The sequence below is a fragment of the Psittacula echo genome (genome assembly GCF_963264785.1).
Source record: "Psittacula echo genome assembly, chromosome: 1".
NCBI lineage: Eukaryota > Metazoa > Chordata > Aves > Psittaciformes > Psittacidae > Psittacula > Psittacula echo.
In genome coordinates, this window is record NC_137735.1 from 62,952,690 (window position 1) to 62,965,599 (window position 12,910).

The window sequence follows — 12,910 nt, forward strand, 5'->3', positions numbered from 1 at the left end:
GACGTGTAAGGTGAATTGTAGAGAGAATGCAGTTCTCTACAGTGCATAGCTCACAGTGACCGTGAGGAAGAAGGAGCAAGGGCTGAGTCCTGTGGGGTAGGAGAAAGGAGCATGCCCCACAGCTGCTGTTTGAGGCAGGCACGGAGACAAGATGTGCACCTGCCATTCTGTAGCCTCCCTTTTCCTCCATCGTACGCATTGGCTTTTCATTTGTGAGGATGCTGCTCAAGCTGTAAAATACAGCAACCATAGATAAAAATCCCCAAACAGTTAATACGGGGTCATGTTCTGTGAAGTTTTACCATGCAAAGGGAGAACACAGATAAACATGTGCATCCCCACTGACTCCCAACATCAGCCTTTAGTTGTGTGGAAATTATACCCAGCTTGTTAACCAGATCCGTCTGAAGTATTGCCTGTCTTTGTTGTTTGTTTGAAAAAGTTGATCTGCATTATCTCCTTGCCAATAAATTTTATGTTAAGAAGCTGACGAGGGAAACAAATTTTAGATTCCTGTTGCAAGCTCAGCAAGCAGGGGGTAGTGAAGTCATTACAAGAGAGGATGCATGACCAGTGGCATGCTGAAGCTGTTACGCCAAGTCCTCAGTGCTGTATAGGAATGGCCACTACTACCAGCGTGCACCTTGAAAGACCTCAAGTATTCCAGTACTGTTGCATGTGCCTTACTAAATAATAATGCAGATTATAAAGTGATGGATGTTAAAGAGTTTTTGAAAGGTAACTGAGATTGTTAGGGAGGCTGGGAATGGGTCTTGTAGAAGAGAAGTTACTCTCTCAGCCTTGACAGTGTTCCCCAAGAGGCTTGTGTTCAACCCCATGGCTTTTGGGTCTTTCTCTGTCCCCTCTGAAGGAGGCAAACCACCTCTTACCTGGGAAGGTAAAAATGAGATTCAGTCATTTTAAACCAACCTGTTTTTAAAAGAGATGGTTTGGCTGTGGCTTTTGTCCTTAGGTATTGTTTAGATGAGCATTTTAAAGTGCCTTCATTTCTTATCAGCTTGGGCTTGAGCAGCGAGCTGTGCCAGTGGAACAGCTTGTCTGCAGGAGGCCTGGATCTGAAGGGTGCTGCAACAATCTGCAAACTGCAGTAACAAAATGTACCTGGGGGAAAGCTAGCATATAATATCTGTGTGTGCTGTGTACTCCAGGCAACACTGTGAGTAATTTAATAAGTACTGGGGAGAAAACAAACAAGTATGTGTATTTGATGTTGCAGTTGGATTGCAAAGTACTGTGTAGGTCTGACTTTTGGCATTAATGGTGTGGATCAAGACAGAAATAGCAGCAGGGCAGGCTGAGATGTCAGCAGCGTTGTGCTGACCAAAACACACACATGTATCAGAAGACATGGAGTGGGAGAAGGAGCTTTGGGTTGATGTTAAAGTGAAGGGGTCACACAAGTAGATCCCCATCATGTCTTTTAATTTCCCGTATGTTCCTCTGTCTATCAAATGCTGAAAATTATGGCTGAAGAACTGATGGGAAAAAATGACAGGGAAAACAGCTGATGCTCAAGGAGGAGGAATTAAAATGAACTTAAAATTGTCCTTTTGTGTCATCACCATTGCACTGAATACTATCATTGGGCTCAAAAGCATACTTGGTGGTAGCTTCGAAAAATTGGGGGGGGGGGGCAGAGGTGGAGCTGAGCACCTTGTTGCAGTAGGTGTTGATTAGTCTGAACATATCAGAAGAGCTCCTTGCAAGAGAGTTGTATAATTTGTTAAGGTACTGACCACAGGACAAAGAGGCTGACAAGAAGCAAGGGCTGCCACTTGCCCTCCCTGCTGTGTTGGCTCAAGCGCTCGTGCAGCCACGGGGGAAATGGACTGGGGACCGGTGAGGGAAGAGGAGCTTAGTGATCCGAGGTAGATTAGAGTCATAGAATAGAATCACAGAATCAAGGAGGTTGGAAAAGACCTTTAAGATCATCAAGTCCAACCATCGTTTACAGAATAATTTTATACTTCCTGGAATGTTTGGAGAATGGTGTTTCATTGAGTAAAAATTTTGCAGATAACTCGAACAGATAGGTTAAAAAACTGTGGTCAACTTGAAATGCATTCACTTAAAAAATCATTCTTGCAGGCACAATTTCAAGTAGTAGGTGTAGCCAAGATTCCTTCTAGTTTGCCTTATAATTCCTCTTAGGAATTATAATTCCTCTTGGGAATTATACGTCTTGTGCAGTTGGTATCTCCCATGTCTGGCAGCACAAAGCTTTCCTGGCACGCAGGGCAAGCGATCAACTAACTGATTATGTATATGAGATTGCTGATGTGCAAAATGACATTAGGTGCAGAGAGGAAATGCTTCTCTTATACATTGTTTGTAACAGAAGGATTTATATTTATTGGTGTATATTTACTGAATCAGGGATCTGTGATTCCTTCTTTTTTCCAAATTGTTTGCAGCAGCGAGGTATAGGAGAGCTTACTGGACACTTCCGGTTTGCTATGTTTGGAAACAGCTCAGCAGTAACAAAGTTAGAAACTCTTTTAAATGTGCCCAGTCTAACCCTGAATATGTTTTTCAGTCTTAGTGGCACAGTACATCCTTGCTGCGGAAGCTGCATAAACGGAAGTTTGCCATCAGACAGCATAGTTTTCCATAGCTCACCTTGTGTCAGGAAACCACTTCTGCAGTAATTGGACCTCTTGATGAACTGTTTCAGGAAAGCCGGTCCTCTAGCTCGACTTTCAGTAGGTGCTCATTGGTGTGGGATTTGAGAAGATGTCAGTGGTGGGGAAGGCAAGGCTCTTCCCTTCCAAACTGGGACGCTCGAGAAGTTGAGCGTACTAAGAAGAATACAGGAATTGCATGTGTGCAGTAGAGTGTGCAGTAGGGTAGAAAGAGGAGGGAGGAGAGAAAAATATGCGTCCACATAGCGTGCTTGCGAGTAGAGTAGAAATAGGAGAGGAGGCCAATACCTGCATCCACATACTGTGCCTCCATGCTGCTGCTTGACAAATGTCCATAAATATTCCCATATTTTGCAGCAGTATTTCACAGAGGTGGTGTAGTTTAAAGGATCTGGCTTCCCATGAAGTTATTCTGCTGTGCATGTGACACAGCTTTATTGCTGTTTTGATGTGGGGCTGGTGGAATTGAGTGTATGCATATGTGGTTGAGGAGGAACAGGGGCATTTGACCTGGTGCTTTCCAAATTTCTGAGACCACCACTTTAAATACATTTGCATGATTGCTTTGAACGCAACTGCACAGTTTGGCAGGTAAGCAGGTAAAGACTAAGTTTCCAAGCCTGTTTATAAAGCTGGCAAAGTTCCATCTCTGAAAGCAGCAACACCTTCCAAATAGGAGATTCCTTTTTACTCTCAGGTGAAGAGTCACACAGAATCACAGAATCCTGAGGATTGGAAGGGACCTCTGGAGATCATCTAGCCCACCCGCCCTGGCAAGGCAGGGCCACCTAGAGCAGATTACACAGGAACGTGCCCAGGCAGGATCTGAATGTCTCCAGAGAGGGGGACACCACTACTCTCCTGGGCAGCTTGTTCCAGTGCTCTGCCACCCTCAATGTAAAGAAGTTCTTCCTCACGTGGAGGTGAAACTTGTTGTGTTTTAGTTTATGGCCATTGGTCCTCGTCCTGTCGTTGGGCACCACTGAGAAGAGTCTGGAAGCAGTGTTTCACAATTCCATGGATGGCTAGTTTTTCCCTTCCCACCTTTCTTGATGTATGCTGTCAAGAGTAGAAACTGCTGAGAAGGATGGCTGCGGTACCTTGTATGTATTATATTACCATGCGGTAACATGACATAACTGATTTGTCAACTCTAAGCATCCTGTTCAAAATGGCTTTCATGCTGGACGTACACTGTTGTCTGGAAAGCACAGTAGGTACTTGTTGATAACAGTGGTGTAAAGTGTTAACCGTCCTTTCTTTCTCTCTTTCCTGAAGCTTATACAATGAGGTCAGAAACCTGCTGCGTGCTAGAGAGAGAGGGGAGGCTCTGCAGGAGAAAACCAAGCTCCCTGAGAAGCCTCCGCTCTTTGCAGCACCCTATAAGGTAATGGTGGGGGGTGTGGTGGAGGGAGAGGAGGAAAGGTGGCTGGAGCTTTAAGAGCAGAGCTGTGGCTTCTGCCTATGGTGTAGCAGACTAGAGTATGATGCGCGCAGAACCAGCATCTCCCCATCTGCCTAACTTAAACTCATGCGAGTATGTGTTTAAAGCTCTGAAGATGGTGCAAGCGCAGTAAGGTCTTTGGGCTGGGCAGATTCATTTGGGGGCTACTTCCTGTAGTTTGGGAGTTTGAGGGGAGTGCCCCTAAGAGCAGCTTGGCTGCCTGTCTGTGTGCAGCTGTGGTGGAAACAAACGGGTCTGATGTTAGTGTTCCTAAAGACTGCAGGCCCATGTACAAGTTTGGCTCAGAAGAACTGAGTAGAGCATTCCCACTTGCTTTGGAGGGACTGCACCGCAGGATCAAGATGATACATGGTGATGAAATTAAGATCCTGAAGAATCTCTCTTACGGAGCTGAATCTCTTGAAGTTGAGGGTCCAAGCTTTTTCCATTTCTGCCTATGTTCTTTTGTTGCAGACTAATAAAAGAGATGACTTGTCAAACCAAATTCGGAACGTGCTGGGCAACTACGAGGATGTCATGGGATTCATCAACTCCCAAAACCAGTGGAATTTCCTAGGGCTTCACGAAGTTCTGCCACCGGTCTCACCTGAAGCACCTCATTTCCCGCAGTTCCTTGATGAAAATACCAGCCTTATATCATCACCTTCATTCCATGACACAACCATGACACACACTACGGCTGTAAGTGCTCCTTGTGCTCACCACTCAACTGCCTATGAAATGGTACAATCAAGAAGAAAACCTTGGGGTTTTTGTGGTTCTGGATAATTGTGAACACCACAGGGTTCTCCTAAGTAAGTTTGCAAGATGTAACTGTAGACCCTCAGGAAAGCATCAATGTAAACAAAAAAGATCCTGAAGCTTTCTACCAGATGGACTTAGCCTTGGGCAGCATGACACCATTCTGCTTCCCGCTCCATCAAATGCTTTTTGAGCAATTTCTTGAAGCAAATTTAGTGCCAAAGTAGAATTCTACATCATAAGCAAGATCCTGAAAGCCCTCTAACATTCTGCATTCAGAGAAAGACTGCAGGCTCTTTCTTGTCCCCCAACTATGAGCAAAAGGAGCAGAACTCGTTTGTGTTTGTTGTTGTAAGCAGAAGGCATCCTGGGCAGCAAGCTGGAGCATATCTGCGTTCTAGTCACTACACTTGTCCTTGCTCTGTCAAGGACTGAGACCTAAGGCAGCTGGGTAAGGAGAGTGGTGGAGGTAGCTTTGAGATTGTATTTTGCCTTTGTAATAGAAAGGGAGAGTGTGGGTGCCATCTGGGTTTTGTGGAAGAGGGTATGGATCAGCTGCAAACGGCTGTAGGCAATTTCTTGTGGAAAATGAGAGGAAAGGGGCAGAATGACATTGATGAGAAGTTGTGAAAATCCTTTAATGCTGAGAGACTTCATTTGCTTCAAAGTAGGCTTGGCAGTGCACATCCTACCGCTACATAACTTTTTTTCTGGTGAAAGCAGTTGATTCGAGAACCAAAGTGTATCCTTTGTACTCGCTTGTATTGTTAACAGGTACCTTAATGCACAGGATTAAAAACAAACAAGTAAAAGACACAAACTAAACCCAACCAAACAGTAGCTATGCTCGGTTTGGATCTAAGTGACTAGCATTCAGTTGCAAAATGCTGTTTGGTTTTAATAGCCTGATGCCTGCTGACCTGCAGCAATGCATAAACCCTCAAATGGTTAAATCACTTTAGGAAGTAAAGCTAGAGCTTCTGAAAACTTGGAACCTCAGAAGTGTGTACCCCATCATTTGAATCTCCCAACTTGTGCTGCATATTTATGTAATTATGGCACTCGGTGGTTTTCAAACAGCTTTGCTATAGTGGATGTATCACTTCTGCGTATATACGTACTAGTCTTAAAACCATTCCTACTAATGGTCGTATGAAGTTTTGCAGATGACTTTGCTGCATGATATCATGCTCTTTTTCTTTAGAAAAGTATTAGAAATCAGTAGCTTTCTACTGAGCTGCCTGAGCTCTTTTCCCCTCCAGCCCCTAGAATAATATCAAAGCTGTGATTTGTCCTCCTGCCCTGCTCCTTTCCTGTGATTATTTTACATTAACAAAAATTCCTCTGTAAATTCAGTTGTGTCAGCAGAGCACAGATTTATTTTATTTATTCAGCTGACAGATCTTCTCAACAAGAATCTCCTGTGACATGAATTTTCTTTAGCTCTGCTACTTGTCCAGCTTTATCTGGACCAGTTAGAGTGAGCAGGTTTTTTTCCCTGGAGTAGGCAAGGAGTCAGCTATTCAAAGTACTGTGAAAAGTACCTAGCCAATTGACAATGTGGTATTAGAAATGAGAAGATACCTGAAATCATGGCTTACTGCTCTCACTCAAATGCTTTTCATACCTTCCACACTTGTATTGCAAAACCCCTTGTGCTTGTTGTGAAGGGAATAAAAGGACACAGAGTCAGCCTGTTACTGACATAAGATTTATAGATTCGTATTAAGCAGTATTAATTATTTCCCGGAGAGAATTAAAGGGGGCAGTAGGTAAGAAAATTTTGCGGAATTAAGGGGTCAGAATTGGGTGATTGAGAGGTACTGTACAGACGGTAGTAAAACGGGGAGGTGTTTTTGTCCAGAGGCTGTTTATGTAGAGCAATTTCCTAGTGAAATAATCAGCTTTGGCTGGTGTTCTGGTTTACATGGCTATATGCAGGTGATGCTGCATTTTAATTTTCATGTTTAGGTTGTCTGGATTTCAATTACGCTATTATTAGATGAAGGCTGACAAGGAATTGCTTTCAGCAACTCCAGATTTTTAAAGAATCCTTCATTAGGACATATCAACAGTCTGTTCCCCCAGAACACAAACGCTATTGCTCCTTCAGGCAAAGGAAGACCAACCGGTGATTTTTGCCTTTTCTCTGAAGAAGCTCTTTGAACACAAGAAGGAGGTCCATGCGTTTAGTTTTAGATTGAGCAAAATAATCCATCTCGGAGTTAGAAAAGCGTGTAAAATCTTTAAAGAATGTTTTGTTTCCTCCAGGCACCCAGGCAGGAACAGGACAGTGCAACCATTGTTTACTGAGCATTTTGATGTAAAATGCTTCCATTGCCAGGAGCCTTCAGTGTCAGCTGAAGAAAGCAAGAGTAAAAGTTCATGGAAATGGTTTGATTTGTTTTCAAACCTGCAGTGAGGGTGGTGGCAGGCTGGAGCTGCTGTCTTGTCTTGTGAGTGGGGCTTCTGGGTTGATGCTGGGACAGAAGCAGGGAAGTGCCTGGAGGTACAGCATTGTTTCGGTGACATAACTTTAGCGTTGCCTTGGGAAGGAGAGGAGCGGACTTGAATGGGTTAAGTGTGCTTGTGAAATCATCCGCAGGGGACTTGGCTACTTGCAAACTGCTGGTTAAACTGGGGCTCACAGAAGACCTGAAATAGCACCCAGATAAATTATTTTAGAAGGCTCCTGTGGACTTTGAGACTGGTGGATTTGATTTGTAGTCTGCCATCAAGTCTTGAGTGTCAAAACCAAGCAAGCAGCATAAACACAAATATGAGACTGAGGAGATTTTGATGTAACTTTAAAGATTTCTGCCTCGCTGGATGAGGCAGAGCCCTTCTGTAAATATCTCTGGTGCCTCAGTGTTGCTTTGGTGTGCATAAAGGAAAAAGTATAACGTGGTTTTTGTTTTTCATGAAATGTAGAAGCGAAAGTTAATGCTGGGAGCAATGGCAAGCAGATGTACTTTAGCTTTGCTTTGCTGGAATTGTAAGAGTCTTGCTCCATGACAGTCAAGAACTAAGTTGGTGAGAGGGGAGATGTAGGATGTGTTGCTTGTTTCTGCTCCTCCTGCACTGCTAAGCCCACCCAGCTGGCTACCTGAAGCTAGAACAGAACTTGAACAAGTGCATCCCCAAAGGTACATTTTACAGCTGCTGCAGTGTGCGGTGCCTTGTTAGTGCTGCACTGGAGCCGAGTTTCTTCTCTTTCCACAAAGACAGTCAGATGAGAAGGTTTTTTAAAGTTGGTTTTCTGTTTCAGTTTTCTTTGAGTTTCATTTTGCTTTTTCTTCTCTCTCTTCCACCTTTTGTCTTGTTTGTTGTGGCCATTGTGGTTTTGATGAAATGAGGTGAATTTTCTGTGCTAAAAATGGTGTGTCTTGCGGTAATTATTAACCCTCTGTGAAAATAAATCCTAGTCTTAGGCAATCTGCGCAGAAAATTGCCTTCTCTGCTCAGGGGTTTGTCATTCTCTGACTGCAACTTCCCGACTTTCCTAGAGCAGCTCAAGCTGCTGTTACAGGGGCTCTGCTGCCAGAGAGTGCAGAAGTGCGTTATTTTGCAGTAGCAATGTAACCTCGGGCAATTTCCACTTAACAAAATGGCCTTACTCACTGTAAGGTTGGTGCTTCCTGCTGGCTGAGATCAGTACAAGACAAATCTAAACGTAAAGCTCACAGGCATGATAATGTTAGCATTGCTATCTGATTAGTCTTAGTTTGTATTTCTCTGTGTGTGTGTGTGTGTTCCCATTTTTTTTCTCTAGCAAATCTGAACAGTTGTTATTCATGGGAAGACAGTTGTGTCGCGTTGAGCGGGTACTGTGGGTTGAGTGGGTTTATTTATACTGGCATCTTATTCTGCTGAGTGCACTTGAGTGCATAGAAGAACACAAGTTATGAAGCAAGGGGAATCCTGTCAGCTGAACAAGCACCATTGTTTAATGAAATCTCTTTCACTTCTAATAAAGATGAGAAAGACTCAATCTTCTACTAAAGACTTGAAAACAACAGGCTTTGTAGAATAAACTGCCCTTCTGTTGGGGCTCTTTAGCCTTTTATTATTAATGGACTCCCATGGCATTTGGAGAACTGTTGGTAAGCAAATGTTTGATGAGTGCATCTGTTTATCTCATGTCAGTTGGTAAACAAACAAACTCATGCCGCTTCCTTCTTTTTATTTCCTTGTAGCGACCCTTCCACTGTGATGCCCAAACCGTTAATGACATTTTGCAGGTAGGTGCTCTTAAATAATAGATCTCCGTGTTTGTCTTTTGTACACATTAAAGTAGTGGGGGGGAGGAGGAGGAATATCCCTGTGTGCATGGCACTGCTGCTGGGCTGTGCTTCTCCGTCACTGTAATTATAGTCCATTTGCGCAAAGCTGAGCCAGCTCTCAAGCAAAACCGTCTCTGTAACCTGTGTCAGAGATGGCTCTGTGGGCAGTGCACAGGCTCCCAGTGCTCAGCTGGGTCTGAGTACATGTGACCCTTTCAGTGAGCACAGAGTGAAAATAAGGTAACTATTCGAGGAAAGCAGTGAGGGTGGCAGGCCATATGAATTCATTTATTTCTGGGGGTGAGTATTACGTTCTTCAGGATTTAAACTTAATAGGGAGACAAGAAAAGTCTGTCTTGTGTGATTTCGACCAAGTGGTTCTGAATTTCTGAGCCCCAGCTTCCCCAAAGGCTTTGTCTAGATTAATGCCCATTAAGGTGTTTTAGCGTCTGTTCAAGACAAAGATCCTTGTCTGTGCTAGGCTGCTCAGGCTGCAACTGTTTGTTGCAGTGCCAGCCAAAGCTTTAGGCCAGTCACCTGTGTCCAGCTGTGGTGCCAGAAGAGGCAGGTTGGAGGTTGATCCCTATCTTGTGGCTGTGGTCTATGTGCTCTGCTCTCACCTGGACCATGGCTTAGCCCAACAAGCTAACTCTCACCTGGGTGAGAGTTAGGGCAGGGCAACAGGGCGGAAAGGCTCTGAAAGACCTAGCCCCTCAGGCAGCCTCTCTCTTTGGTTTGAAACCATGTCTTGGACCTCGCAGCAAAGGCATCTTGGTCAGTCAGAGCAAAAGCCAGTGTTTCAGGTGGAATAGCGTGAGGAATTGCTGGCAGTCAGAGCTCCCTGGCTGACCTCCTTGAGTTTTGAAAAGCCTTTCACAGTGTTGTTGCTGTAAGGGGATATAGGAACTTCCCATAATAGGAAGCTCCTGAACTTTGAAGAAGTCCAGAGCTACACATTTACAGCTTTTATGTACTTTTGCCTTTATTTAACTCTCTACAAGCTTCACTGAGATTGCTGCTAATTGGGCAGTGCAAGTATGCTTGGAGAAAAGGAGCAAGTCCTCATGATGGTCTGGCTTGCTGAACTCAAAGAGGGCTTCTTGCTGTGGTATTGCCTCTTGGGTTTACGATGGGGTCAGCTTTTTTTTTGTACATGAATATAAATCTCTTAAAGGTAAAACTTCAGCTGCCTGTATCAGCAAAAACACTGTAACCCACTTCTGTCATTCGCTTTCCAGGAAATGACCCAATCATGGCCACCTCTTCTGACAGATATTTCTCCTCCTTCTACTGCAGAGCCTTCCAAATTTCTGAAGGTAAACACCCTCTTTTTGCCAAGGCTTTTGATAAATTAGAAGAGAGCTTTCCAGCTCTTGCACGTATTGTCCTCTGATTTTGTCCTCCTTTCCTAGGTAAAAGCTTTTAGGAGAGATTATCTTTAGAGGTCACAATGGATTTTGAATTGTGTAACGGTTACTTGCAATGCATCGTTTTCCTTGAGTGATTTTTCTTCTGAGCAATTGTTTTCGAGTGGGCTCTATGGTAGCATAATTATCTTTCGTCTTTCTTATGTTTTGAGCAAGCTGTCTATTTTTAGACTTGTAAGGTGTTTGAGGGGCGATGAAGAAATGAAGTTTCAAGGACTTAGATATTCAAATGTGGGCTTCAAATGTGACTGCTTTTCAGAAGTATTTCAAGCATCTCATTTTGTTACCGACCGAAGCATTTTTTGGTTAACAGAAACATTCGCTGTGTTCAACAGAAGTGTTTGGCAGCTGTTTTAATTTCTTTTTTTTAGTATTTCTTCAACAATGCACATACCACTAATGGGCTAGCAGCAGTAGCACGTATCATTTCTGTCCAGGCTAAGGTACGTCAGGCCAGCTTAGACTATTGGACGCTTCGGAGTTATTCTTTGACAAGTTGCTCAAAGTATCGATTACGGTAACAAACACAAGGAAATCGCATCACTGATACACTGCTATTGAGAGATGATGTATTTTATTCTCAATTTGCACTTTGTCCTTTCTTTGTAGGAATTCTGTAAATATCTCTGGTGCCTCAGTGTTGCTTTGGTGTGCATAAAGGAAAAAGTATAACGTGGTTTTTGTTTTTCATGAAATGTAGAAGCGAAAGTTAATGCTGGGAGCAATGGCAAGCAGATGTACTTTAGCTTTGCTTTGCTGGAATTGTAAGAGTCTTGCTCCATGACAGTCAAGAACTAAGTTGGTGAGAGGGGAGATGTAGGATGTGTTGCTTGTTTCTGCTCCTCCTGCACTGCTAAGCCCACCCAGCTGGCTACCTGAAGCTAGAACAGAACCTGAACAAGTGCATCCCCAAAGGTACATTTTACAGCTGCTGCAGTGTGCGGTGCCTTGTTAGTGCTGCACTGGAGCCGAGTTTCTTCTCTTTCCACAAAGACAGTCAGATGAGAAGGTTTTTTAAAGTTGGTTTTCTGTTTCAGTTTTCTTTGAGTTTCATTTTGCTTTTTCTTCTCTCTCTTCCACCTTTTGTCTTGTTTGTTGTGGCCATTGTGGTTTTGATGAAATGAGGTGAATTTTCTGTGCTAAAAATGGTGTGTCTTGCGGTAATTATTAACCCTCTGTGAAAATTAATCCTAGTCTTAGGCAATCTGCGCAGAAAATTGCCTTCTCTGCTCAGGGGTTTGTCATTCTCTGACTGCAACTTCCCGACTTTCCTAGAGCAGCTCAAGCTGCTGTTACAGGGGCTCTGCTGCCAGAGAGTGCAGAAGTGCGTTATTTTGCAGTAGCAATGTAACCTCGGGCAATTTCCACTTAACAAAATGGCCTTACTCACTGTAAGGTTGGTGCTTCCTGCTGGCTGAGATCAGTACAAGACAAATCTAAACGTAAAGCTCACAGGCATGATAATGTTAGCATTGCTATCTGATTAGTCTTAGTTTGTATTTCTCTGTGTGTGTGTGTGTGTTCCCATTTTTTTTCTCTAGCAAATCTGAACAGTTGTTATTCATGGGAAGACAGTTGTGTCGCGTTGAGTGGGTACTGTGGGTTGAGTGGGTTTATTTATACTGGCATCTTATTCTGCTGAGTGCACTTGAGTGCATAGAAGAACACAAGTTATGAAGCAAGGGGAATCCTGTCAGCTGAACAAGCACCATTGTTTAATGAAATCTCTTTCACTTCTAATAAAGATGAGAAAGACTCAATCTTCTACTAAAGACTTGAAAACAACAGGCTTTGTAGAATAAACTGCCCTTCTGTTGGGGCTCTTTAGCCTTTTATTATTAATGGACTCCCATGGCATTTGGAGAACTGTTGGTAAGCAAATGTTTGATGAGTGCATCTGTTTATCTCATGTCAGTTGGTAAACAAACAAACTCATGCCGCTTCCTTCTTTTTATTTCCTTGTAGCGACCCTTCCACTGTGATGCCCAAACCGTTAATGACATTTTGCAGGTAGGTGCTCTTAAATAATAGATCTCCGTGTTTGTCTTTTGTACACATTAAAGTAGTGGGGGGGAGGAGGAGGAATATCCCTGTGTGCATGGCACTGCTGCTGGGCTGTGCTTCTCCGTCACTGTAATTATAGTCCATTTGCGCAAAGCTGAGCCAGCTCTCAAGCAAAACCGTCTCTGTAACCTGTGTCAGAGATGGCTCTGTGGGCAGTGCACAGGCTCCCAGTGCTCAGCTGGGTCTGAGTACATGTGACCCTTTCAGTGAGCACAGAGTGAAAATAAGGTAACTATTCGAGGAAAGCAGTGAGGGTGGCAGGCCATA

At 43.7% G+C, this 12,910-nt stretch overlaps 1 protein-coding gene across 39 annotated transcripts in view; it reads left to right on the forward strand.

Moving 5' to 3' along the window:
* AFF1 (ALF transcription elongation factor 1) overlaps positions 1–12,910 on the forward strand; it is a 165,528-nt gene that overhangs the window by 65,824 nt on the left and 86,794 nt on the right. For 35 of the 39 annotated variants that reach the window (XM_080616600.1, XM_080616604.1, XM_080616603.1 and 32 more), the window contains 5 exons: positions 3,942–4,050; positions 4,582–4,809; positions 9,066–9,110; positions 10,391–10,468; positions 12,545–12,589. In XM_080616600.1, the coding sequence (XP_080472726.1) occupies positions 4,645–4,809; positions 9,066–9,110; positions 10,391–10,468; positions 12,545–12,589 (333 nt within the window). In that variant the 5' untranslated portion in view covers positions 3,942–4,050; positions 4,582–4,644. Of the gene's footprint in view, positions 1–3,941; positions 4,051–4,581; positions 4,810–8,303; positions 8,973–9,065; positions 9,111–10,390; positions 10,469–12,544; positions 12,590–12,910 lie in introns of those variants that run through there. The other 4 variants (XM_080616583.1, XM_080616584.1, XM_080616585.1 and 1 more) reach the window with 2 other exon arrangements.